At 54.8% G+C, this 26,880-nt stretch overlaps 2 protein-coding genes across 2 annotated transcripts in view; one reads left to right on the top strand and one right to left on the bottom strand.

Annotated features, from left to right (window-relative positions):
- The window catches only part of LOC129133504 (uncharacterized), a 148,063-nt gene that overhangs the window by 15,321 nt on the left and 105,862 nt on the right, over nt 1-26,880 (top strand). The window lies entirely within an intron of this gene.
- On the bottom strand, nt 1,742-26,152 carry LOC129133514 (uncharacterized). Its single transcript, XM_077192284.1, has 5 exons — nt 25,745-26,152; nt 24,588-24,669; nt 23,162-24,401; nt 4,792-5,685; nt 1,742-2,432 (listed from the first exon to the last, which is right to left on the bottom strand). The coding sequence occupies exons 1-5, from the start codon at nt 25,835-25,837 to the stop codon at nt 2,204-2,206; spliced, it is 2,538 nt and encodes an 845-aa protein (XP_077048399.1). The 5' UTR covers nt 25,838-26,152; the 3' UTR covers nt 1,742-2,203.

The following is a 26,880-nucleotide window of genomic DNA, read 5'->3' on the forward strand; positions in this document are numbered from 1 at the left end:
TGCGCGGCTTTTAAAATGGCAAACAACATGGATGCCGCATGGGCGGCTGGAGTGGGTCCGCGCCGCCTGCCGGGTCCTGCCCAGGCATGTCCGCTCTCGGCAAAAACGCAAGCTGCAGACACTCTGCCACCGCCCGGGCTGCCGCAGCGCTGGAACCTGCACGCAGCACCGGGTTTAACGCGGGAACACGCCGCTGGGACCCCGCTACCCCAAAACAGCGCGCAGGCACTGCCAGAGCGCCGGAGCCACCCCGCCTGTGCTGCCGCACTGGAAAAGCAAACCGTCTTCAGGACCGGAGATTTTCCTGCACCGGGAGCTACCCCCAACCTCTGAGGGCCCCCCTGGGTGTGCCCCTAAGATGTGCGGGGAATACTCATCCCGCTTGGGGACTTGGCTGGCTGGGACAAGTGTAAAGAAGTCCTTGTCCGGGATCGGCCTGCCTTGGGCCCACCCTCTAACCTTCTTGTTGACAAAAAGGCGACGAAGAAGTCAGAGGAAGGTGGAAGTCCAAAAGCTAACGTAATCCACTTGTGGAATTACCAGCTAATTCGTGGCCGTCATGGGAGATGAACAAGTGGGCGTCACCTGCAATAATCCGTGGTTCTCTGGGCTTTGTATGGGTCCAATCCGGCTAGCTGAAACCCAAGCCCACATGGACCTGCATGGACTGAAGATAAAAGATGAGGAGCACTCTGCCAGCACATGGGGATGAGTATCCTGTTTATTGGCTTGTGATGGGACACTGCTGGCCGCAGCAACCACCCAGGTGGCAAAAGAGGCCGGACCTTTACCTGCAGTGGGGTTTTATACCCCAGGGGAAAGGGGGCGGGCAAAGAGGACCGTGGCCAATGGGATGCCATTGGGGAGGGGTGAGGGGAGGAGTTTCCATGGGGCAGACCACCAGGTGTGTAGAAAGGAGTGCATGGGGAGAAACCATGTGATGAGGAAGGGGGAATGATCTACATGACATACCATACGCAGTACAAAATTCCTGTTACCCAGTGCAGAACAACTACTAAATAAACTATTTAGTGCAATACAACAAAGTCCCATCCTCCTTGTCTTCTCCCTTCAACTCTCTGTTTATGCTTTTTGGGCCTGAGCCCGTAACAGTTGTCCTAGTATTCTAAGGCTGGAAAAGGGTCATTTTGTCTAACTACCCTGTGAAGAGAACTTACGAACAATTAATACAAAGTTCAGAGTTACACACCAAGGCAGTATAGAATCTGAAAAATATGAAAGCTAAAACTTAGGGCATCACCCCCATGTCACTCTCCATGTCTGTGTCCTCCCATGTCCCCAGCTATTTCCATGTCCCGCCTTGTCCCCACCCATGTCATTGTCCTCCCATGCCCCCATCCATGCCTTAGTTCAATGTCTTTACTTTTACAACAGTTTCAGGAGTTTCAAAGGGATGAACAGAAAGGAAATGAAAATCAAGGCCAAAACAAAATTATTTACATGTCCCTGCCAGCAGAGCATCCATGTGCTTGGGTGGGTGAAAAGAACCTTTTTTGGAGGGGTTTCCATCCCACTGTCTCCAAAATCAGGGGTTTTTCCCCAGTCTGTCCTCATTTGGCTGTGAAAGACAGTTGTGGGCCATGGAGAAATAAAACAATGGATTTATGTTGGAGAAGAACTGCAAGGCTATCCAGTATTGCTCAATGCCACTGGATGATGAGAAAGGTGAGATTTATCTGAGGTCAGAGGTCAACAAATCTGCTCTCCATAATGGATTTCTGATGTTGGTCTGTGGATGTGTGCAGGTGCCCATGGGGAGCCAGGAGGATGCAGAGCCCCCCAGCCAGGTGTCTTCCCAACATGGATCACCGGCACCATGGATCACCAGGGCTCTGCCCACCAGTGCTCACTGGGGATCATCCAGGGTGGATCCTGGATCCTCATGTGAGGGATGGAGCTGGAGCAGCACAGGAAGCTATTCTTGCCCTCGGGGCACTTGCAGGGCTGCCCTTAGTGCTGGCTCCATTGGTGTTGGGTCAAGGTAGAGCTCTGTGAGAAGCTCTTCCCACACTCAGGACACTCGTAGGGCCTCTCCCTGGTGTGGATGTGCCGGTGTTTGATGAGGGTGCAATTACAGTTGAATCCCTTTCCGCGTTCAGGGCAGAGAAAGGGCCTCTCATCTGTGTGAATCCGCTGATGCCTGACGAGAGTGGAGCTGATCTGAAATCTCTTCCTGCATTTATCACAGGGCCTCATAGGGCCTCTCCCCTGTGTGGATTCTCTGGTGGACAATCAGCACGGAGTGCTCGAAGAAGCTCTTCCCACACTCCCCACACTCGTAGGGCCGTTCCCCAGTGTGGATTCTCATGTGGCGGATCAGGGAGGATCTCAGGGAGAAGCTCTTTCCATGTTCTGAGACCTTGTGGGGCTTCTCCCCATCCTGAAGCTGCTCATCGACCCCCAGCTCCGAGCTCCGGCCACCTCCCCAGCCCATGGTGGGTCTTTGCTCCTCAGATCCCTGTGATCTGCGTTTGCAGCCCCTCCTCGTGCGGCTTCTCTGGGACTTTTCCTCCCCATTCGATTCCTGCACTGTGGAGCTGCTCAAAACAGCCTCATCCACGAGGTTCTGCTGTGGGGATTTGTCCTCCCTGCTCTCCATCCTCAGCACCTGGTCTGGGGGAGGAAAGACAAGGAGAGGATGGGATTTGCCTCCGTGCCACAGGGAAGGGCAAGGAGATGCCCCCAGTGCGTCCCTAGCAGGACAGCTTTGGCAGCAGGGTTGTCCTGCAGCCGGGGGCTGTGCTGGGCTGGGAGATGGAGGAGGAGAGAGGGGGAAAGGGGCACTGATTTCCTCCTCACCTGCCTGGGGCTCCTGGGCCATCTTCGTCTTCCTCACAGCCTCCTCCTCCTGCATCAGGCCAAGGTTTTGGAATGGGAAATCCTGGTTTGGGGGAAAACAAGGGCTGAGCACGTTGGGTTTGATGGTCCCGCTGCCCAAGTGCAGCTGGAGAAGTCAGCGCCACTTTCAGCCTCAGAGGACCCGGAATCCACTCATGCACAGCCTCCCCCACCCCTCCAGGCTGCCAGAGGTCCACCAGCTCCAGGATTGCCCCTTTGTGCTCTCTCTGCTTCGGAGCTTCTGAGTTCCCCCTTGGCTCTCCCAGGATCCCCAAACCCAAGATCGCGCCTGCACCCACCAGTACCAGGCAATTGCCAAGTGGGACCCTCAAGATCCCTCCAGGGGCATTTGTGGCTCTGCTTTGGGGTCCTGGAAGATCCAAACATCTCCTGCCCCACAAAAAAACCCTCCCAGAGACCCCCCGATGGATTTGGGGCGAGCTCCCCCATCCCGCTCACCTGTGGGTTCCAGAGGGGGTCATGCTGATGGAGCCGGGGGAGCTGCAGCCTGCACGGGCGGGCAGGGGAACCACTTGGTGCTGCTGCTGCTCGTATTCCTCCCGTTCCTGCTCTTCCTCCTCCTCCTCTCTCCCTCTTCATCCCACTCCTCCGCTCCCAGCCCAGCCCGGGCAGTGCCGACACCCAAATGCAGCCGCGCTCTGCCCTAGGGGGGTTCCCAAAGCGGCCCCAGCCCACGGGGCACTGGGAGCGATACTGGGAACACTGGGAGCGATCCTGAGAGCAGCGGGAAGGAATCGGGAGTGCTTTCCCTGCCAGTCCCGCTCTTACTGGGAGCACTGGGATGGAACTGGGAGCAAACAGCGCCCAGAGGCAGCTGTAGCCAGTGCTGGGTGCGGCCAAACTGAAGGGCGTGGTTATGCAAATACAGGAGCGATTGCGCACTGGGATTGGTTGGCGGGAGCAGGGCGGTGTTTCCCTGGTCATGTGGAGGCCGGAAGGGCCGGAATGATGGCAGCGGCATCCGGAGAGAGGGGACAGGGAGCGGGAATGGGGACTGGAAGCGGGAATGGGAATATGGGACCAGGACAGGGAATATGGAAACCCCAACTGGAGAGAGAATATGAGATGGAGATTAGGAAGATGAGACCAGGATCACAAACAGAAATACAGGAATGGGACTGGGAACATAGAAATGGAAATAGGGGAACGGAAGTGCAACCAGCAGTGGGACCGGGAATATGAGAACGGAACAGGACAGGGAGTATGGGCCTGGGAATATGGGAACGGCAACCAGACAAATACTGGACCGGGACCGTGAATGAGACTGGGAATGGGATCCAGACTGGGATGGGAGCAGGACGGGACAAGGAGTGCAGTGACATGGGAACGGGTGGGGAGCAAGGGGAGTGACAGCAGGGAGAGGGGGACTGTGGACAGGGGACGTAGGGAGCCAGGACAGGGAGTCATGGGAACAGTTCCAGGGCAGGGGAGCCTTGATCAGCTGCCCCAGAAACTCTGCCATCGTTTCCCAGTGCGGCCAAAGTCACTCAGCCTTGGGTGCCCAAAGCCCAAGTCCCACCCAGGAACCCTCAACTCCCTGGAACGTAGCAGCCCCCACATCCCCTGGAAGATCTCCACATGTCCCCATCCTTGTCTTAGTTCAATGTTTTTATTTTTATCCTGGTTTGTGGTATTTTGAAAAGACAGAGAGAAATGAAAAGATAACCAAGGCCACATGGAGCCATTAAGAGGTGGAGCCCCCAGCCAGGTGTCTTGCCAACACAGATTACCAGCACCACAGATCACTGGGGCTCTGCCCACTGGGCAGCATGCAGCACAAATACTGCCATGGAGTATGGAACTGTAGCAGTGCAGACTTGGGGAACTGTAGCCGTGCACACTTGGGGCACACTTGGGGCACTCACAGGGCTTTCATAGTGGTGCCTCCGTTCGTGTTGGGTCAAGGCTGACCTCTGGCTGAAGGTCTTCCCACACTGGGGACATTTGTAGGGCCTCTCCCCCGTGTGGATGCGCTGGTGGGTGACCAAGGTGGAGTTGTGCTTGAAGCCCTTCCCGCAGTCAGGGCAGCGGAAAGGCCTCTCATCCGTGTGAATCCGCTGATGTACGAGGACATCTGAGCTGCTTTGAAACCTCTTCCCACACTCCCCACACTCATAGGGCCGCTCCCCGGTGTGGCTCCTCTGGTGGATCATCAGGTGATCGCTCCGGCTGTAGGTCTTGCCACAGTCGGGACACTCGTAAGGCCGTTCCCCAGTGTGGATCCTCTGGTGAAGCATCAGTTCAGAGCTCTGGCTGAATCTCTTCCCACACTGCCCACACTCATAGGGCCTCTCGCCGGTGTGGGTCCTCTTGTGGACAATCAGGTTCGACTTCTGGGTGAATCTCTTCCCACACTCGGGACACTCGTAGGGCCTCTCCCCGGTGTGGATGCGCCGGTGCTTGACGAGGTCCGGGTTATATTTGAAGCCCTTCATGCAGTCGGGGCAGCGGAAGGGCCTCTCATCTGTGTGAACCCGCTCGTGTGTGAGGAGATGGGAGCTTGTCTGAAACCTCTTCCCACATTTGGGACACTCATAGGGCCTCTCATTTGTGTGTGTGCGCTGATGCTTCAGAAGAGTGGAGCTTCTCTGAAAGCTCTTCCCACATTCCCCACACTCATACGGCTGTTCCCCCGTGTGGCTCCTCTGGTGGTTGATCAGGTCAAAGTTGTCTCTGCAGCTCTTCCCACACTCCCCACACTCATAGGGCCTTTCTCCAGTGTGGATCTTTTGGTGGCGGATCAGGGCTGATCTTCGGCTGAAGCACTTCCCACATTCCCCACACCTGTAGAGCTTCTCCCCATCACAAAGCTGCTCGGGGACCCCCAACTCTGAGCTCTGGCCGCCATCCTGTCCCAGGGTAGGTCTTTCCTCCTCTGACCTCCCTGGGCTACGTTTGCAGCCCCTCCTCGTGCGGGATCTCCGGGGCTTTTCCTCCCTGTTGGATTCCTGCACTGTGGAGCCGCTCAAAACAGCCTCATACCCAAGGTTCTGCTGTGGTGACTCAGCCTCCCTGCTCTCCATCCTCAGCTCCTGGTCTGGGGGAGGAAGGACAAGGAGAGGATGGGATTTGCCTCCGTGCCACAGGGAAGGGCAAGGAGATCCCCCCAGTGCGTCCCCAGCAGGACAGCTTTGGCAGCAGGGTTGTCCTGCAGCCGGGGGCTGTGCTGGGCTGGGAGATGGAGGAGGAGAGAGGGGGAAAGGGGCAGTGACTTCCTCCTCACCTGCCTGGGGCTCCCGGGCCATCTTCCTCTTCCTTATAGCCTCCTCCTCCTGCATCGGGCCAAGGTTTGGGAATGGGAAATCCTGGTTTGGGGGAAAACAAGGGCTGAGCGTGTTGGGTTTGATGGTCCCGCTGCCTCTCTTGGCTTGAAAAGACAGGTGTCTGCTAAGGAAGGCAGAGCCTCCCTTAAAATTGAAAATGTAACCCCCTCCCTCCAAATTACTATAATTTTGAAATTAAGGGGCTCTCAGGGAAAGATATGGAAATAGGAATAACAGATCTTTGCAAGAAAAAATAAAATAAAAATGCAGTAGTACAAAAAAAAAAAACCACTGACAGAGTCAGAATCCAACCTGACACCCTGTTAGTCAGGGTGTTTGTTGCACTCCAATTAAATGGTGGCTGCCGTCCTCCTGGTGTGACAGAGGTGGTTCTGTTGAAGCAGTGATCCTGCAGAACGGTGTAGTTTTCCTCCAAAGGTCCAGTGGTGGTGTAGATAGGTCTGGTCTTTCTCGCAAATCTAGTGGAGAAGAAAAGCTGCTCCTCTGGGAATCCAGTGGAGAAGAAAAGCTGCTCCTCTGGGAATCCAGTGGGAAAAGCCTGACTGTGGTGTTCCAAATCTCTGATTATATGCAGGTAGGGATGCTTGGCTCCTCCCCCTGGGTGGGGCATCTCACAATGGGATAATGTAATTTTATCAGTCATGCAGTGAGGCTCAATGGCCCATTAACAGAAGATATCTCCCTGAAAGGGAGGATTGTCAAAGGGGCTCAATGCCTCATTAACAGAAAATATCTCCCTGGAGGGATGATGGGTTGTGGAAGAGATAAAAATCTCGCCCCACCTGGTTTTAACAGTTTGCCCATTAATAGAGAATATCTGCCCTGGAGTTAGGAAGGATGGGTCATGGAAGCGATAAAGAACACTGCTCCACCTGGTTTCAACAGATGGTGATAAAATACATACTGCTGGTTACATCTTGCATTGCAACATAAGACAAGATGGACATGGACCAGGGGTTGATGCCAGGCACGGTGGACACCAGGACAGGGGTGACACAGGGACACTGGGGACATGGACCAGAGGGTGACAACAGGCAGCAGGGACACCGTATCGAGGTGACACCAGTGGGTGTTCCCAGAGACAGGGTCCACAGACTGCGCTGAGGTTTGGAAATGAGAAATCCTATTTCCAAGAGAAAAAGAAGGTATGAGAGCATTTTGTTGGGCATTCCTCCTGCCCTAACCCATCTCTAGAAGTCACCAGACATTTTGTGTCCATAAAAATCTCCAGACCACCAAGATTCTGCCCAAAAAAACCTCCAGACCACAAAAATTTAATTGCGAAACCCCTCAGAAATGCCATCACTAAGCCTTCCAAGACTTGAATGTCTCATGATTATTTCAAAAAAGAGCTCCGCATGAATTGCCCCTCTCGGGTCTCTCCACTTTGGACTTCTGGGGATTCTGCCTGTATTGAGGGTTCTCCTCTCCAGAGTCCCCACGCTCTCCAGGCTGTCACAGGAATCCCCAGGGTCCCCCCTCTCTGCTCTTCTGACCTTGGGCCTCTGGGACTACCCCTTCTCTGTGCTGCTGGGGGTTCCCCGCAGCCCCCGGGGATTCCCCGGCTCCCCCTCTCTGGGCTCCCCCTTAGCAATTCCGGGGCTCTTGGGGTCCCAGCGCTCCCGTTTCCCCTGACTCTGCTCCAGGCTGTGGGGAGCTCCAGGGCTTCCCCCTCCCAGGGTGTTCCCCTCTCTGGGCTGAATCCTGGCGGTCTCCTCTCTCTGGGCTGCACACTTCGGTGTCCCAGTGTTCTCCCCTCTCCTGCCCTCCCCCGTGAAAAAACAACCTCCCGGGACACCCCCAAAATCTCCCTAAAACCCATTTGCGGCTTCACTTTGGAGTCCTTTGAGCTCCAAAAATCCCCCCCTCCCCAAAAAATACCCTCCCATGGAGTGCCCAGGATATTTGGGTGAGCTCCCCCTCTGCAGTCACCTGAGATATGGGGGGGGGAAATGCCCCAGGGGTCGGGAGGGCTGCGGACACAGCGAGGGCAGGAGCGTGTGGTCCCTCCAGTGCCACTTCCCGCTCCTCCTCCTCTCTCCCAGCTCTTCCTCCCACTCCTCCTCCACGCCTCCTCCTCATCCTCCTTCTCCTGTTCCCTCCAGCCCTTGTCCCGCTGCTTCTCCCTCCCCGCTCCACCATCCCATTCCTCCTGCCCCGGTCCCGCAGCCCTCGCAGCCCGCGGCAGGAGCGGGGATGGAGCCGGGACAGGTCGGGATGGGCAGCGCGGGGCTCTCGGCTGCTCCCACCCACTGGGGCCGGGGGAAACCCGGCCCAGGGAGAAGGAGAGGCAAACTGGGAAAACTGTGGGCTGCAGATCCACTCTGGGGCTTGCTGGGGACCCTGGCTGGGGGCTGCCAGCCCCTGGGGCTCCTATCAGGTGATCCGGGAGGGGGGAACACAGAGAGGGCTGGGGGATGCCCGGAGTGGCATCTCTGGGATGGACTGGGCTGTACTGGGATCATACTGGGAGGGAGTAGGAGGCTTCAGAGGCAATTGAGGACGTGTTGGGGGCAAATGGGATATACTGGGAATGACTGGGATGATTCTGAGAATGACTGGGAGCAGCTGTGAGCAACTGGGATCATACTGGGAGAAACTGGGAGCAACTGGGAGTGACTGGCTGCATGCTGGGGGTGATTGGAAGCAACTGGGCTTATACTGGGATTAACTGACATCATACTGGAGGTGACGGGGATCATACTGGCAGTGAGTGTGACTACACTGAGGCTGATTGGGAGAGGTTGGGAGGAAATGGGATCATACTGGAAGGAACTGGGAGTGACTGGGAATAGGCTGGAAGGAACTGGGGTACACTGAGAGAGACTGGGAGTGACTGGAATGAAAGTGAGGGTGAAACAGAGCAACTGGAACCATGTGGGGCCCAACTGGTTCCTACTGGCAGTGACTGGGAGAACACTGGGGTCATACTTGGATCATACTGGGAGTGACTGGACTAATACTGGGAGTACCTGAGAGTGACTGGGAATACACCATGCACATCATCCCCCATACTGGGGGTGACTGGGAGCACCCTGGGAGCAGATGGCATTATACTGGGACTGACTGGGTTACCCTAGCTGGGGGCAGATGGGACCATAGTGGGAGAGATTGGAAGCAACTGGGATTATTCTGGGACCACACTGGGAGTGCTGGTGCATGACGAGGATCATACTGGAGCTTACTGGGATCATATTGGGGTTGAAATGGAGTGACTGAGATCACACTTTGGGCTCTTGGGAGCAACAGAGAGAAACTGGGATCATGCTGCAAGCAAATTGGAGTAACTGGAAAGGACTGGATGCATGCTGGAGGTAACTGGGATGTTGTGGGCATGACTGGGATCATACTGGGATAGCTAACAGCTTCCTGGGGCCACTGGGAGTGTTTGGGAATGACTATGGCTATGCTGAGGGCAACTGGCATATACTGGGAGTGTCTGTAAGCATACTGGGGTGACTGGAAGCACATTGGGCACAGCTGGGCCCATGCTGGGTGAGACTGGGATCCCACTGAGGGTGACTGGAATCCTACTGGGATTGACTGGGAGTGGCTGGGAGCAAGTGGAATCATGCTGAAAGCAACTGGAAGGAAGTGGGAGTGACTGGGAGCATGCTGGGGGTGACTGGGATCTACTGGGAGAGACAGGGGATCGTACTGGAGGCTACTGGGGTCAGCTGGCATTGACAGGGAGCACCTGGGATCACACTGGGGGCCACTGGCATCATAATGGGAGTGACTGGGATTAGACTGCAAGTGACTGGGATCCTACTGGGAGTGGCTACAACCATACTGGGACTATAGTGGGTGTCAATGGACCCTGACTGGGGGTTACTGGGAGCTACCAGCATAGGCTGGGAGCCAGCTGTGCACACACTGGGAGGAAGTGGGAATGATAGGATGCATGCTGGTGACAGCTGGGATATACTGGGAGTGACTGGGGTCAACTGAGCCACGCTGAGGTAACTGGGAGTGCCTGGGAATGACTACGAGTTCATGGCAACTGGGATATGCTGGGAGTGTCTGTAGGCATACTGGGGTGACTGGGAACACACTGGGGGAGACTGGGATTCACTGGGATTTGCAGAGCCTCCACTGGGGACAACTGGAAGTGATCCCCCCGTTCCCCCCAGCCCTCCCTCGGGCACTGTCCCATCTCCCACCCTGCGCCGCTGGGATCTGCCCGGAGCAGCTCGATGGCTCCAGGGCTGGGGCTGGGGGCGCTCCTGGGGGTCAGGGGGGAGTGGGACCCCAGCACCGGGACCCTGAACCGCCATTCCCGGCACAGGGACCCCTCTGCTCCCCTTTTCCTGCACAGGGACCCCCCTGGATCCCCCATTTATGGACATCAGGACTCCCCGGTTACCTTTTCCCAACCATCCCATGGCTCCCAGACTCCAGACTTCCCTGGGACACTCTGGAATACCTTGGACCCCCATTCCTGCCTTTCTCAGCCCCCAGCCCCAACTTTCTGCAAAACCAGAGGCCCCCTGAACTCCCCATTCACAAACATCCCGGGTGTCCCCACCCCGTTACCCCCCTTTTCTGGGAAAGCCTGGACTCCCTTTTCCAGGGCTCAAGGACCCCCTGGAACTCCTTTCTATCTCTCCATGTCCCTGCCCTCCCATTTCCTTGACCCTGAGACCCCTCTGCCCCCCCATTCCTGAGAATGGAGTCACCCTTTTACTCCTTTGCCCGGCACTGAGATCCCCCCTGCACCCCCTTATCCAGCACCAACACAACCTTTTCCTGCCCCCCCGCCTCTTCAGCCCCCAGCCCCACCCTTTCCCTGGCCCTGGGACCTCTCGGCTGCCATTCCTGCCTTTCCCAGCCCCAGCCCCTCCTTTCCTCACACAGAGGAGCCCTGGCACCCCCTTTCCTGGGCACAGGACAGCCCATCCCACCTCTCCCAATCCTTGCCCCACCTTTCCTTGACTCTGAGCCCCTGAACCTCCTTCCCAGCTCTCCCACCTTTCCTTGACCAGTTGAGTTCCCTGCATCCCAAATCTCTCACCCACCCCAGCTCCCCCAAATCTCCGTGTCCCCCCAGTTCTGCCCTCCCTGCAGTGCCTGGAAGTGGCGCTGTCGGAGCCTGGCCCGGGGGTCCCCCAGTCCTTGATTGTGGGGGACGTGGACGGGACCCCCTGGGAGCGCTGGGGCAGCGAGCGGGGCTGGATGGAGCCGCAGAGAGCGGGGATGGGGGCAAGAGCTGAGCTGGGATATTGGGATAGCCAGAGCCGGGACAGTGGGATAGCCTGGGCTGGGATATTGGGATAGCCAGAGCTGGGACACTGGGATAGCCAGAGCTGGGACACTGGGATAGCCACACCTGGGATATTTGGATAGGCAGAGCCAGGATATTGGGATAGCCAGGGCTGGGATATTGGGATAGCCAGGGCTGGGATACTGGGATGGCCAGGGCTGGGACACTGGGATAGCCAGAGCTGGGATATTGGAATATCCAGAGCTGGGATATTGGGATAGCCAGAGCTGGGATATTGGAATATCCAGGGCTGGGATATTGGGATAGCCAGAGCTGGGATATTGGAATATCCAGAGCTGGGATATTGGGATAGCCAGAGCTGTCTCAAGGACAGGAACCAGCACGTGGCCAACAGTGCCCTGGAGACGGGGCCGGTACAACCAGAACAGGAGGAGTTGGGGGAGCCGGGGGCTGGGCTGGGATCTGTGGGGCTGGGGGAATCTCTGGGAATGGGATGGGACCTGTGGGACTGGTATGGTAATCCAGGGAGCTCCAAGGGGCTCTGTGGGGCTGGGAGACAACTCCATGGGTCCGTTCTCTCCTCGTTCCCAGGTCTCCACACAGTGCAGGTGGTTTCCAGCTGTGACCTCCTCTCCAATGGAGCATCCATGGATCCCACTGGTATGGCCATAAGGGCTGGGATTTCATCTCCTTCCAGCTGGGACCTGGGAGCTTTGCAATGTCTGACAGTGCCACCTGCATCACCCAGAGGTGCTGGGAATCCAAAGGGATCATGGTGCAGTGAATGAAGCATTACCTGGGATACACCTGTGGGGAAGAGCTCCCAAATGGAGCTCTGTGGTTGGAGGCTCTGGAGCACAAAGGTGGGTGTGGGAGGGGAATTCCTAAGGGAGTGTGGGATTCAGGAATGGGAGACTTGGAATGCAGGAATTCCCATGGAATTTCCATGGCCGAATCTCACTCTCCTCCCACTCAGGTGAGAATTGCATGGATGGATCCCTCCTAACTCAGTGCCACTCTGTGGAGAATTCCATGGGGAAATGATTTGAATTGATGACCAATCCAATGAGAGCAGTGAAATGAGACCTAATCCCTGCTGGGATTCCATGGGACATCAATCCCAATCCTTTGCCCAGGCCAGCTCTGCTGTGCCCGTGGCAGCACCAGGGGAGTGCCCTGTCCCTGCCCTGAGCCCAGCACGAGCCTTTCCTTGGCTGTTCTGTGCCCTGCCTGGGGCAGGAGGGCATGGCTGGAGTGGCTTTGGTGGCCCTGGGCACCTGGCTGGGCTGCAGCCACTGCAGGGGCTCCTGGGGAATTTTTCAGAGCAAGGCTTAAAGCAAACAACAGTTCCTGGAGGGGATTCTGCCCCTTGGCCTGTGCTGGGAGCCCAAGGGCAACAGCCTAAAGTGCTGGAGCTCAGTGTCCCTCGGCCAGGCCGTGTTCCCTGGCTGTCCCCTGTCCCTCAGCTCTGTAGGACCTGGGGCAACCCTTGGGAGAAAATCCTGAGCCCCAGCTGGGCCAGTTGTCCCCAGGTCACTCTCAGTCACCCCAGTATGATCCCAGCATGGTCCCAGGGCTTTCCATTCACCCCTGGTATAGTTCCAGCCACTCCCAGCATGGTCCCAGTCACTCCCAGATACTCACAGTATTACTCCAGTAACTTCCTTTATGGTTCCTCTGTGATCCCTGTCACTCCCCATCACTCCCAGTATATCCCAGTTCCCCCAGTGTGTCTCCACTCACTCCCAGTAGCTTCCAGCATATTTCCAGTTGCTCACAGTCACCCCAGTCACCTCCAGCATGATTCCTGTCACTCCCTGTATGTCCCAGTTGCCCCAATATGGTCCCAGTTGCCCTCAGCCCCAGTATGACCTCATTTGCCCCTAGCATAGACCCAGTCATTCCAAGGATGATCCCAGTGGGATCCCAATCTCCCTGAGCATGGTCCCAGTCAATCCCAGTTGCTCCCAGTGTAGATCCGGTCACTGCCAGTCGCTCTCAGTGCGTTCCCAGTCACCCTAAGTCTGGTTACAGACACTCCCAGTATATCCCAGTTGCCCTCAGCATACTCATAGTCACAGCCACATGTCCCAGTAAGGTTCCAGTTTCCACCAGTATGATCCCAGTAAGTACCAGTCAATGCCAGTTGGTCCCACTATGATCCCTGTTGCCCAAGCTCTGGTCCTGCTGGTTCCCAGTGTGCCCTGATCCTGCTCCCAGTGGGTCCCAGTCCTGGTGTATCCTGATGTATCCCAGTGTATCCCGGTGTAGCGCAGTGTATCCCGAAGTATCCCGTTGTATCCCAGTGTATCCCAGTGTATCCCGGTGTACCCCAGTGTATCCCAGCCTGTCCCAGTCCATGCCAGTCCCTTCCCAGCAGCCACCGCCGTTTCCCGGATCCTGCCCCTCCCGGCCCCGGAGCTGCCGCTGGACGCCCCCCAAGTGTCGCTGCTGAGTAAGGAAGCGGCACAGACTCACAAGAAGGCTGCTTTGCACAGCAGTAGTTTTAATATGAAAATTCTCTCTTTTGATAGACTGTGCCCATACATTCAGACCAGATTGGTCAATCAATCAATACATTTCACCTGACTGGCTAATTAACAAAAACACCTTTCTTAGAAACAATCCTTGAGAAAAACAGGAAAACAGAGAGTAGGAAAACACCACCTGCAGGCTGTTTATAATAACAAGCTATCATCGTGTCTCTACAACTCCCTAAAAGTCTCACAAGTCAGCTGTGAGAAAACTTACCTGGTTTTCTGGCTCTCTGACCAGCCTGTCACACCCACACCCAAGGTGCTGCCGGGGCTCGGGGGCTTCGTGTTGGGCTTTGTCTGCCTTGGCTGGGGCTCGGCCTCCACTACGGGAGAAGGTGAGGGGGGGTCTCCTGGGGGTCCTGTCCCCCTGGGAGTGCTTGTGACTCCCCCATGTGCCCCCATGCTGGGGACACCCCCTTTGCTCTCGCCAGAGTCCTGACCCAGCTCCTGCTCCCCCCTGGGGGGGGCTTTGGGGAGCCCCCCTGGGACCTCCTTGAATCCCCATTCCTGGGCACTGGGACGCCCCCACATCTCCCTGCCCAGCTGCGGGATCCCCTGCACCCCCTTATCCTGCACCGACACCCCCTGCACCCCTTTTCCCAGCTCTCCTCCTCTGGCAGCCCCTGGATCTCCCGTTTCCGTGAGCCCGGGGACTCCCGGAGCCCCATTCCCGGCCAGCCCGGGGCACCTCAGCCCCAGGCCTCCCTTTGCTGGGAAACCCGGCCTGGGCACGGGGCTCTGCAGCTGCTCTGGGGTTTATGATCACCTGGAGGAAAGGGAGAGAACAGAGGAGAGAGAGAAGGAGACTGTGGATCAGGGATCGGGGTCCCAGCGCCCAGTCCTGCTCCGCCAGCGGGCTCCAGGCAGAGTTTGAGCGCAGATCCAGCGAGTTCAGCACGGCCGAGGAGGGTCCCGGGAGATGCCAGGGGGGATCCCGGGGAATTCTCTGGAATTCCCCCGTCCCCTCCCCCTGCGCTCCCTCGGGCACCTTCGGTTCCGCGTTCCCCGCTCTGCGCCGCCGCGATCTGCCCGGAGACCGATGACGTCACAGAATCCTCGGTATACCATTGGCGGGCAGGAAAGAGCAGCGTTACTGGCGGCTCTGGGGGCGGGGCCGTAGCGGAGCAGCGGATTGGCTCCAGCGCTGGGGGCGCTCCTGGGGGAGCTTGGGGGGGAGCGGTGAGGGGGACCCTCGACAGCCGGAATCCCCCGAACCGCAATTTCCGGGCACTGGGAACCCCCTGAACTTCCATTTCCGGGCACTAGAACAGCATCCACCCCCATTCCTGCATACTGTGACCTCCCTGAATCCCCTTCCCCAGCACCAGGACCCCTATGTTCCTTATATGACCCCAGGACCACCGTAAACCCCCCTGAACCACCATTCCTGGGTACTATGGCTCACTGCACCCCCCTTCCCAGCACCAGGACCCCCTGTTACTTCTTATCAGGCACGAGTACATCCCTGAACCCCCGTTTCTGGGCATCAGCACCTCTCTGAACCTCCATTTGCAGGCACTACAACCCCTCTGAATGTCCATTTCCAGGGAGGAAATTTCCCTGAACCCACATTTCCCATACAGGAAACCCTGATTCACTATTTCTGTGCCACAGGACACCCCTGGAACTCAATTTCCAGGCCCGGGATCCCCCCGTCCCCTCTGTTCCCTGACAACGAGACCACTTATCTTGGTTTGAAAAGACAGGTGTCTGCTGAGGAAGGCAGGAGCCTTCCCTGAAATAGAAAATGTAAACCCTCTCCCTCCAAATTGTTATAATTTTGAAATAAAGGGGCTCTCAAGCAAAGATATGGGAGGGGGAATAACTCTTTATTAGGGAAGAAAATTTTTAAAAATAAAATAAACAACGCAGTAATACAAAACAACACTGGCAGAATACGACCTGACACCCTGTTGGTCAGGGTGTTGATAGCAGCCCAATTGAAATGGTGGCTGCAGTCCTCCTGGAGTGGCAGGTGTGGTTCTGTTGAAGCAGTGATCCTGTAGAAGCGCGTAGTCTTTCTCTGAAGATCCAGTGGTGCTGTAGATGGGCCTGGTCTTCCTCTGGGAATCCAGCAGGAAAGGGATGCTCCTCTGGGAATCCAGAGGGAAAGGCTGATTGTGGTCTTCCAGATCTCAGATTATATCCAGTTAGGAATGCTTGGCTCCTCCCTCAGGGCGGAGCTTCTCACAGTGGGATGATGTAGGTTCATCGGTCAGGCATTGAGGCTCAATGGCTTGTTAACAGAAGATATTTTCCAGGGGGAACATTGGTTGTGGAAGAGGTACAAAACCCTGCCCAATTAACAGAAGATAACTGCCCCACCTCTAACAGATAGGAATAGAATACACACCCCCATTTCCAACCTAAGACACCGCTTGATCCCCCATTCCTGGCACTGGGACCTTCTTTTACCACCATATCCAGGTCTGAACCCTCTCTCCCCCTGCACATCCATGCCTGGCACTAAGACTGCCCTGACCCCCCTCATCTTGCACCAATAGCCCCTTGCACCCCCTGCTCCCCCATCCCCCGCAGATAAGGGAAGAGAGAGGTCACTCAGGGATCACCATCACAGGCACAACAGCCCCAAGGTGGGAAAATGAATTGGATTTGGGACTGAGTGAATCAGAACAGCAGAACGAGGAGTGGAATAAACCCTGAAAAAGAACCTTCTCCCGACCTCTTTGTCCTTCATGGACTTCACTTTATTCCCGACTCCCTCCCTCTGCTGCCCAGCAGGGCAGGGAGAGGGGATGGGAGTCATGGTCAGTTCCTGCCACTGTTTCTGCCTCAGGGACAAGAATTCCTTCCCTGGTCCAGTGGGGGGTCCTTCCCATGAGGTCTGTTAAAAACACCAATCACTCATAAAAAAATTTTAAAAGTTTAATAGTAATAAAATGGTTATAAAAATAGTAATATAATTAGAGTAATAAAAATTTGGACAATTTGGATTAGGATAATACAAGACAATAAAAACAAAGGGTTACGGACATTTCAGGTGCATCTTTCTGGGCAAAATAAGCCTGAAAAAGGACCCACGTTAACAGAGGAATAACCCTTAAAAGCAACAGCCTGTTGCATATTCATACATCTCATACATGATGCATAAATTCCATTCAAACACAGGATTCTGTCTGGTCAGTGTCACTTCTTCTTTCTCTGGATCCTGACAGAGTCTTCAGGGCTGAGCAAGGCAGGGAGAAGTTAATTTCTTCTGATAAGGGAGCAATTAATTCTTTTTCTCTGAAAGATTTAGGTGTCCTGTGGCTGCTATCTCAGTGCAAGTACCTCATTCCTCTCTTTAAAAAAGTGTCTTACATAGACACTTACATATTACACAGCATAGTTTCTATTATGTCATAAACTAAAACTATATTTAACACACTACTTAAGAAAATTAATATAGCAAAACTTTTGAACATAACACATATAATATTCATTTTAATATTTGCAAAAAGCCAGTCATAAAATGCGCATTTTTCATGGTAGTCTAAAATAGTCCATTTTACTGTTCAACTTTCTTGGCAGCTGGTGCCTGATAAGGGATATGATCTATCCATTCCATACCATGTTCTCTGGCCTGGGTGTTTGTAAGGCTGTTCTTGAAATGGGTCCCATTGTCCAACTCAATTCTCTCAGGAGTGCCATGTTTCCACAGGACTTGCTTTTCCAGGCCCAGGATGGTGTTCCAGGCAGCAGCATGAGACACAGGGTAGGTATCCAACCATCCAGTGGTGGCTTCCACCATGGTCAGCACGTAGCGCTTGCCTTGGCATGTCTGGGGCAGTGTGATGCAGTCAATCTGCCAGGCCTCCCCACATTTATATTTGAACCACCGCCTGCCATACCTTAGGGGCTTCACTGGCTTGGCCTGCTTGATGGCAGCACACGTCTCACAGTCATGGATAACCTGAGAAACACTGTCCATGGTTAGATCCACCCCTCGTCTCTTAGAGGTGGCGTCTCTGCGCTGATGGCCTGAGGCATCATGGGCCCATCAAGCTAGGGATATCTCTCCCTTGTGTTCCCAATCTAGATCTATCTTGGACACCCCCATCTTTGCAGCCTGGTCTACCTGCTCATTGTTTCAGGCTCATTAGCCTGACTCTTGGGGACATGGGTGTCTACGTGATGGACTTTCACAGGTAGCTTCTCTAGCCAAGGGGCAATGTCTTTCCATTCATCAGCCCCCCAGATTGGTTTTCCTCTACGCTGCCAGTTGGCCTTTTTCCACCTTTCCAGCCAACCTCACAGAGCATTGGCTACTATCCATGAATCAGTATAAAGGTAGAGCTTTGGCCACTTCTCTCTTTTAGCAACATCTAGGGCCAGTTGAATGGCCTCGAGTTCAGCAAGTTGACTTGATCCACCTTCTCCTTTGGTAGCTTGTGCAACCTGTCATGTGGGGCTCCATATGGCTGCTTTCCAAATCCAGTTCATCCCTATGATATGACAGGAACCATCAGTGAAAAGAGCGTAGCGTGTTTCCTCTGCTGGTGGTTGGTTGAATGGTGGAGCTTCTTCAGCCTGTGTCACTTGCACTTGTTCCTCTTCATCAGTGAGACCAAAGTTTTCACCTTCCAGCCAGTTTGCAATTATCTCCAAAATCCCAGGCTGATTCAGGTTTCCAATACAGGCACGCTGTGTGATGAGAGCAATCCATTTGCTCCATGTGGCATCAGTGGCGTGGTGGGAACCTTTCCTTTAAACATCCACCCCAGCACTGGTAGTCGGGGTGTCAGGAGGAGTTGTGCTTCTGTACCAATCACCTCTGAGGCAGCCTGGACTCCTTCATAGGCAGCCAAGATTTCCTTCTCTGTGGGAGTGTAGATGGCTTTGGACCCTCTGTAGCTTCAGCTCCAGAATCCCAGTGGTCAGCCTTGAGTCTCCCCAGGCACCTTCTGCCAAAGGACAAACCATGGTTCCCAGCTGCAGAGTAAAGAACATTCCTCACGTCTGGTCCAGTCCTAAATGGGCCAAGGGCTACCACATGAGCGATCTCCTGCTTGATCTGGGCAAAGGCTTGTTGCTGCTCAGGGCCCCAATGGAAATCATTCTTTTTGTGGGTGACCAGGTAAAGAGGGTTCACAATTTGACTGTACTCAGGAATGTGCATTCTCCAAAAGCCTATGGTGCCTAGGAAAGCTTGTGTTTCCTTCTTGCTGGTTGGTGGAGACATTGCTGTGATCTTGTTGATGACCTCAGTGGGAATCTGACACCGTCCATCTTGCCACTTCACTCCCAGGAACTGGATCTCACAGGTTCCTTGACTGTGCTCATTTTGATGGCAAAGCTGGCTTCTAGCAGAATCTGGATGATCCTCTCTCCTTTCTCAAACACTTCCATTGCCGTGTTCCCACACACAATGATGCCATCGATGTACTGCAGGTGTTCTGGAGCCTCACCCTTTTCCAGTGCAGCCTGGATCAGTCCATGGCAGATGATGGGGCTGTGCTTCCACCCCTGGGGCAGTCGGTTCCAGGTGTACTGCACTCCCCTCCATGTGAAGGCAAACTGAGACCTGCATTCTGCTGCCAGAGGAATGGAGAAAAATGCATTGGCAATGTCTATAGTGGCACACCACTCTGCTGCCTTGGACTCCAGCTCGTCCTGGAGTTCCAGCATGTCCGGCACAGCAGCGCTCAGCGGTGGAGTCACTTCATTCAAGCCACGAAAGTCCACAATCAATACACACACACATTTTCAACCTAAGAAAGGGGTAAAAGCAGCAAGAGGGGAATTCTGGACAGGGGACACCAGGAAGCGGGATGGAGGGACATGGGGATAGTTCCAGGGCAGGGGGTCCTTGATCATCTGCCCCAGAACCTCTGCCAGGGTCTCCCAACACAGCCAGAGCCACCTAGCCACATGCCTTTCACAAACCAATGCTCCCTCCAGGGAGACATCTCCTGTTAATAGGCTATTGAATATCACTTCATGAATGATAAAAATTACAGCATGCCATTGTGAGATGCTCTGCCCAGAGGGAGGAGCCAAGCATTCCTGACAGGATATAATCTGAGATTTTGGGACACCAGAACAGCCACTGGATTCCCAGAGGAGCAGCTGCCTTTTCCACTGGATCTTCAGAGGAAGACTACACCCTTCTACAGGATCCCTGCTCCAACAGAACCACATCTGCCACTCCAGGAGGACTGCAGCCACAATTCCAATTGGATTGCTACCAACACCCTGACCAACAGGGTGTCAGGTTGTGCTCTGACTCTATCAGCATTGTTTTGTATTACTGCATTGTTTATTTTATTTTTTAAAATTTTCTTCCCTATTAAAGAACTGTTATTCCTGCTTCCATATCTTTGCCTGAGAGCCTCCCCCCTTAATTTCAAATTTATAACAATTCAGAGGGAGGGGATTTACAATTTCCAGTTTAGGGGAGGCTCCTGCCTTCCTTAGCAGACACATGTCTTTTCAAGCCGAGACAGGGGGACAGTTGGGGACACAGCTGGGGACATGCCTGGGTGTGGGGGGTGAAAAGGGGTTAAGGGCTGGAGAGGGTGTTGGAGGGTGGGATGCACCCAAAAATTTGCCCCAATTAATGGGGAGGGTGCCCAAAATTGGGGGAAAGGTTGAAAAAGGGGGAAAGTATAGTAGAGGTGGCCTTTGAGTCTTAGCAAAATAGAAGTATTGTATTTGAATATCTGTATAGAGGCTTTGCCCCGGGAGGTCCCGGTTGTCCTTGATGGGCTGCAGCTGCCATGTCCTTAATTGGGCTGCAGCTGTGAGTAATGAAGATAACTGGGATAAAAGGGGACGAGTTAGCCAGTCAGGGAGAGTCTTGATGGAGCCCTGAACTGAGAAAGAACAACATGCAGAAGGAGGAGTCTGTGCTGTGAAGATCTGCAGCCATAAGAATGCACTGAGGAGGTATGGGACTTTAGAAATCTGATAACAACAGTATGGGACTCTAGAAATAGAACAACAACAATACAACAGTATGGGACTCTAGAAATAGAACAACAATAGGAAAGGATCCAAAATAGGGAGGAACAGACCCTAAATAGGGGGGCAGTGACCCAAAATGGGGAAAGGACCCAAAATAGGGAGATGACACAAAATGGGGAGAGGGAACCCAAAAGAGGGGGAAAGGATACAAAAGAGGGGAAAAGGTCCCAAAGTGGGGGGGGGGGGGGGGGGAGTACCCAAAATCAGTGGACAAAGGGTGTCATCAGATGTTGTTGGGTGTCACAGGGTGTTGTGGGATGTCCCTACCTGTGCTGGGTGGATGCAGATGTTCAGAAGCAGGAGCAGCCATGGGAGCATCCTGAGGGACATGAAGACACCTTGAGGACCCCAGGACCTTGGGGACTTTGGGCCTGCCAGGGGAAGGGGACAGGGACACACAGAAGGGTACAGGAAGACATAGGAGAGATGAGGACAGGGACACTGAGAGAGGTGACAGGGACACACAGAGGGCAGACAGGGAGCCACGGTGGGGAATGGGGACAGAGGGGATGGGACACAATGCCACCAGGACACACATCAGGGGGCAATGTCACCACACCTGTGGTGACCACCAGGACACTTCTGGGGACACCCAGTGTGGGGCCACGTGACTCCACATGTTGCTGTTGTATTAGGGACAGCTGACTGAAGCCACACATAGACTCTAGGTCTTCAGGAGGCAATGCAAACTTTATTAGAAAACCGCATTCCCTTTATAGACAGTTACGATAGAATTTGACCTAAGTGGTCATTAATCAACACCCCTCACACCATTGGCTAATTACAAACCACCCTTCTTGTAAACATCTTACAAGTTACAACACCAGCTGCAAAGATTAGAAATTGTTTTTAGTTTTTTCTCTGAGCATTCTCAAAACTCCCCAGGACAATGCCTGGGAAAGTTTATCTGACTTTCTCTCTGACCAGGCTGTCAATATCCACATCTGTGGGAGACACTGACCCTTGCCCTGTCCCCAGGGGCAGTTGGAATCCCCTGAGCCCAGTGGCCCTGGGACACCCTGGTGTCTGTCACTCACTTCCAGGCCACTTGTCACCAGCTGAACAAGTTCCCATCCTGCCATGGTGGTGGGTGACATTCAGCTGGAACACTGCAGTGGTGACAGTGGAGACGTGGTGGCAGGAACTGCATTGGGCAGCGCTTGGCCATGGCCAAGATGAAGGTTCTGGTAGCACTGTGGGGGCACAGGTGGTGGCACTGATGCTGTCCTAGTTCATGTCCCCATCCATGTTTCCCATGTTCTCACATGTCCCCATCTATGCCTTAGTTCAAGGTGTTTATTTTTACCTTAGTTTCAGGCTTTTCAAAGGCCAAAACATTTCAAGGCCAAAAAGGATTTACGTGTCCCTGCTAGCAGAACATCCACATACTTGGGTGAGTGGGAAGAACCTTTTTTGGAGGGGTTTCCACCCAACTCTCTCCAAAATCAGGGCTTTTGCCCCAATCCGTCCCTTCTGGGCTGTGGAAGATGCCTGCAGGCCACAGAGAATTAAAATGATAGATTTATGTTGGAGAATATCTCCAAGGCCATTCAATCTTGCTTGATGCCACCAGAAGATGCAAAAAGGGAGATTTTTCTGGGGTCAGAAGTTGACAAATCTGCTCTCCACAATGGATTTCTGCAGGCAGTGAGGGAAGACAAGCAGTCAATCAATATGATTGGTAAAGCAAGCTTCATTTATTTCGAGTACAACGGTACTTTTATATTGTTTCCAGTAATTATGCATACTTGTCGTTCATTGGTTTAAAGCAAAAGGTTACATTTACATACTCCCCCTACTTTGTGGTTTCTAACACAGGGTTCTTCCCCATTCTCATCGCTTTTACTTCCCTATTTTTAGACTGCAAAACAATATTTCTTCCTCGTTCTCGTCACTGTCCTTGCCCTTTCGTACTTGTTAGCATGATGCAGCATATTTTGCAATCTCCCTATCATGGCATGTGGCCTGCTTATGCTAAGCTAACATGGGGTTTGCTTGTACAACATTTCCAGGGATCTATGGCCCTGTTCATCCACTCATTCTTCCACAGATTTCTGATGTTGGTCTGTGGATGTGTGCAGGTGCTCATGGGGAGCCAGGAGGATGTGGAGCCCCCAGCCAGGTGTCTTCCCAACACGGATCACCGGCACCATGGATCCCCAGGGGTCACTGGGGATCATCCAACATGGATCCTCATGTGAGGGATGGAGCTGGAGCAGCGCAGGAAGCTCTTCCTGCCCTCAGGGCACTCAAAGGGCTTCCTTTAGTGGTGGCTCCGTTGGTGTCTGGTCAAGGCAGACTTCTCTGAGAAGCTCTTCCCACACTCAGGACACTCGTAGTGCCTCTCGCTGGTGTGGATGCGCCGGTGGGTGACGAGATTGCAGTTGCGGGTGAAGCCCTTCCCGCAGTCAGGGCAGCGGAAGGGCCTCTCATCTGTGTGGAGCTGCTGGTGCAGAATGAGACTGGAGCTGATTGGAAATCTCTTCTTGCATTTATCACACTCATAGGGCCTCTCCCCGGTGTGGATCCTCTGGTGGCCAATCAGGTGGGACTTTGATATGAAGCTCTTCCCACACTCCCCACACTTGAAGGGCCGTTCCCCCGTGTGGCTTCGCTGGTGGACAATCAGTTCAGACCTCGACCTCAAGCTCTTCCCACACTGCCCACACTTGAAGGGCCATTGTCCTATGTGGATTCCCATGTGTCGGGTCAGGTGGCAGCTCTTCTGGAAGCTCTGCCCACACTCCTCACACTCATAGGGACGTTCCCCAGTGTGTTTTCTCTGGTGGATGGTGAGTTCAGAGCTTGTCCTGAAGCTCTTCCCACACTCTGCACACTCGTAGGGTCGTTCCCCCGTGTGAGTCCTCAGGTGGGCAGTCAGGGTGGAGCTCTGGGTGAAGCTCTTTCCACACTCAGGACACTCATAGGGCCTCTCCCCGCTGTGGATGCGCAGGTGGGTGACGAGGACAAACTTGTCCTTGAAGGTCTTTGCACAATGGGGGCAGCAGAAGGGCCTCTCATCTGTGTGACTCCGCTGATGCCTGACGAGACAGGAACGCATCTGAAACCTCTTCCTGCATTTATCACACTCATAGAGACATTCCCTGGTGTGGTTTCTCTGGTGGATGGTCAGTTCAGAGTTTGTCCTGAAGCTCTTCCCACACTCCCCACATATGTAGGTTTGTTCCCCTGTGTGGATTCTCCAATGGCGGATCAGCTCGGATCTGATCTTGAAGCTCTTCCCACATTCTGAGCACTTGTGGCGCTTCTCCTCATCCTGAAGCTGCTCATGGATGTCCAGCTCCAAACTCTGGCCACCTTCCCAGCCTCGGATGGGTCTTTCCTCCTCAGATCCCTGTGATCTGCGTTTGCGGCCCCTCCTTGTGAGGGATCTCTGGGGTTTTTCCTCCCCATTGGATTCCTGCACTGTGGAGCCGCACAAAACGGCCTCTTCCATGAGGTTCTGCTGTGGGGATTTGTCCTCCCTGGTCTCCATGCTCAGCTCCTGGTCTGGGGGAGGAAGGACAAGGAGAGGGTGGGATTTGCCGCCGTGCCACAGGGAAGGGCAAGGAGATCCCCCCAGTGCGTCCCCAGCAGGACAGCTTTGGCAGCAGGGTTGTCCTGCAGCCGGGGGCCGTGCTGGGCTGGGAGATGGAGCAGGAGAGAGGGGGAAAGGGGCACTGACTTCCTCCTCACCTGCCTGGGGCTCCCAGGCCATCTTCTTCCTTACAGCCTCCTCTTCCTCCTGCATTGGGCCAAGGTTTTGGAATGGGAAATCCTGGTTTGAAGGTGTAATATGTAATGTAAAGTAATTCATGAGTAGGGGGAAAATGTATAAAAATAAAATTTTAAAAGAAATTAAACATCCAATGAGCCTCTGACCACGGACAACCTAGAGACAGATTACCTCACTGAAGTTGTGAAACTCCTGGTGGCAGCAGGAAAAGAATGCCTTGTTAGCAAATAAAAGAACGTGGCTGGTGTGGAGATGGGCTTCCCCTGGAACCACCCGGGAACACCAAGGGAGGATCAGTACTTGATAAGTATCATCAGTCAAGATAACCGAAGTCTCAAAAACATACATTTGAACACACGACTTCTCCTGACATGATCAGCGCCCACCACCGCCCAAGAAATAGCAATTGTCCAGCCCTGCACAGTAAAAAGAAACTTCATACATATGCAGGGTGACAAGAAATTGGGGCACCCCGGCCTCAGGCAGAAAAAAATATAAAAAACAGCCCCGACGGAGACGGCATTTGTGAACAGAGGGAGATCTGATGTGATAGAGGTCGGATCCAGGTTCACCCAGAGCCGACCTGGGCCCGACGCCGTCTCTTTGACTGTGGCTTTTTGAGGACCGTATTTCTGGTCGCGAAAATAAAAACTTTCTCATTTATTAATTTGGCTTTCTCGTTGATCATTTATAACAAGGGGAAAACAAGGCTTACTGAGTTGCGTTTGATGGTCCCGCTGCCCAAGTGCAGCTGGAGAAGTCAGCGCCCCTTTCAGCCTCGGGGGGCCCGGAGCCCGCTCATCCCCAGCCTCCCCCACCCCTCCAGGCAGCCGGTTTGTCCCCCGGCTCCGGGATCGCCCCTCTGCGCTCTCCCCGCTCCGGGGCTCCCGCGTTCCCCCCGGCTCTCCCGGGGATCCCCCAACCCGTACCGCCCTCTCCCCGCCGGTACCGGGCGACCGCCACGTGGGACCCCCCCCCAAGATCCGTGCAGGGTCATTTCCGGCCCAGGTTTGGGGTCCTGCAAGACCCAAACATTCCCTGTCGCACAAAAAAATCCTCCCGGAGCGCCCCCGCCCCCCGCCGATGGATTTGGGGCCAGCTCGCCTTCCTCACTCACCTGCGGGTTCCGGGGGGGCGATGCAGCAGAAGCCGGGGGAGCGGCGGCCTGAGCGTGCGGGCGGAGGAATCCCGTGGTGTTGGGTGTGCTCATCTTCCTTCTCTTGTTCCTGTCTCCCTCCTCTTCCTCCCGCTCCTCCTCCGTCCCAGCCCGACCCGGGCAGCGCCTTCACCCAGAAGCAGCCGCGCTCTGCCGTGGGGGGGTTCCGAAACAACCGCGTCACGCGCGGCACTGGGAGTGATACTGGGAGCACCGGGCACAATAGGGAGAGCACCGGGAGAGACACGGAGAGCGCCGGGAAGGAATGGGGAGCGGCGTTCCCTCCCAGTCCCGCTGTTACTGGGAGCACTGGGAGGGAACTGGAAACCCCGACATGGCTACGGCCGGCGGTGGGCGGGATCAAATCGAGGGGTGTGGTTATGCAAATACAAAAGCGATTGTGCGGTGGGATTGGTGGGCGGGAGCAGGGCGGGCTTTGCTCGGTTATGTGAGGGTTGGGGGGGGGGCCGGGGGCGTCCGGAGAGAGAGGAGAGGGAGCGGGAATGGGACCTGGGATGGGAATATGGGAACAGCATGGGAAATACAGAAACAGCAACTGCAGAGAGAATATGGGCTGGGGATTCGTACTCCAAAGTGTCCAAGTGAAACCCAGCAGGGGCTGTGAGCTCTGCAGCTGGGCCTCCCCTGGGCTGCTGCGGCCCAGGGCCCAAAGGCGGGAGCTGCAGCCTCGCTCCTGGCTCAAGAACAGGAGCCTCCTCCAGGCCCATGGCCCCTGCATGGCCCCAGCATGAGGGAGGGCTCTGAGGCACAGCGGCTGCTGGCAGGAGGGGCTGCTCCGGCCAGCTGGGGGCCTCTGAGAAATGCCCAAAGCCTTGTGCTCTCTGCAGCTGGCCAAGGACAGCAGCAGGGCTGAACGGTTCGTGTGGCACAGCCAGCCCGAGCTGTGCAGCCCTCAGGGCCCCACGCGAGAGGCGGCCCTCAGCAATGGCACTGGGAGTACGGGACTGGGACCAATACTGGGATCGGGAATGGATACAGGGACAGGAAATACGGGACTGGGGACAAGGACATGAATGGGAACAGGGACCAGGACTAGGACCAGGAATATGGGAGAGGGACCTGTAATGGGACCAGGA

Source organism: Agelaius phoeniceus, chromosome 32 (assembly GCF_051311805.1).
Source record: "Agelaius phoeniceus isolate bAgePho1 chromosome 32, bAgePho1.hap1, whole genome shotgun sequence".
NCBI classification, from domain to species: domain Eukaryota; kingdom Metazoa; phylum Chordata; class Aves; order Passeriformes; family Icteridae; genus Agelaius; species Agelaius phoeniceus.

What these genes read in the sequence shown, in the direction of transcription:
- LOC129133514 (XM_077192284.1), bottom strand. Translation starts at nt 25,837, where the DNA reads ATGAGCACACCCAACACCACGGGATTCCTCCGCCCGCACGCTCAGGCC. An exon ending in CGCCCCCCCGGAACCCGCAG is followed by an intron (nt 24,670 to 25,744) that starts GTGAGTGAGGAA and finishes CCTTCAAACCAG; the next exon opens with GATTTCCCATTCCAAAACCT. An exon ending in GGCCTGGGAGCCCCAGGCAG is followed by an intron (nt 24,402 to 24,587) that starts GTGAGGAGGAAG and finishes TTCCTCCCCCAG; the next exon opens with ACCAGGAGCTGAGCATGGAG.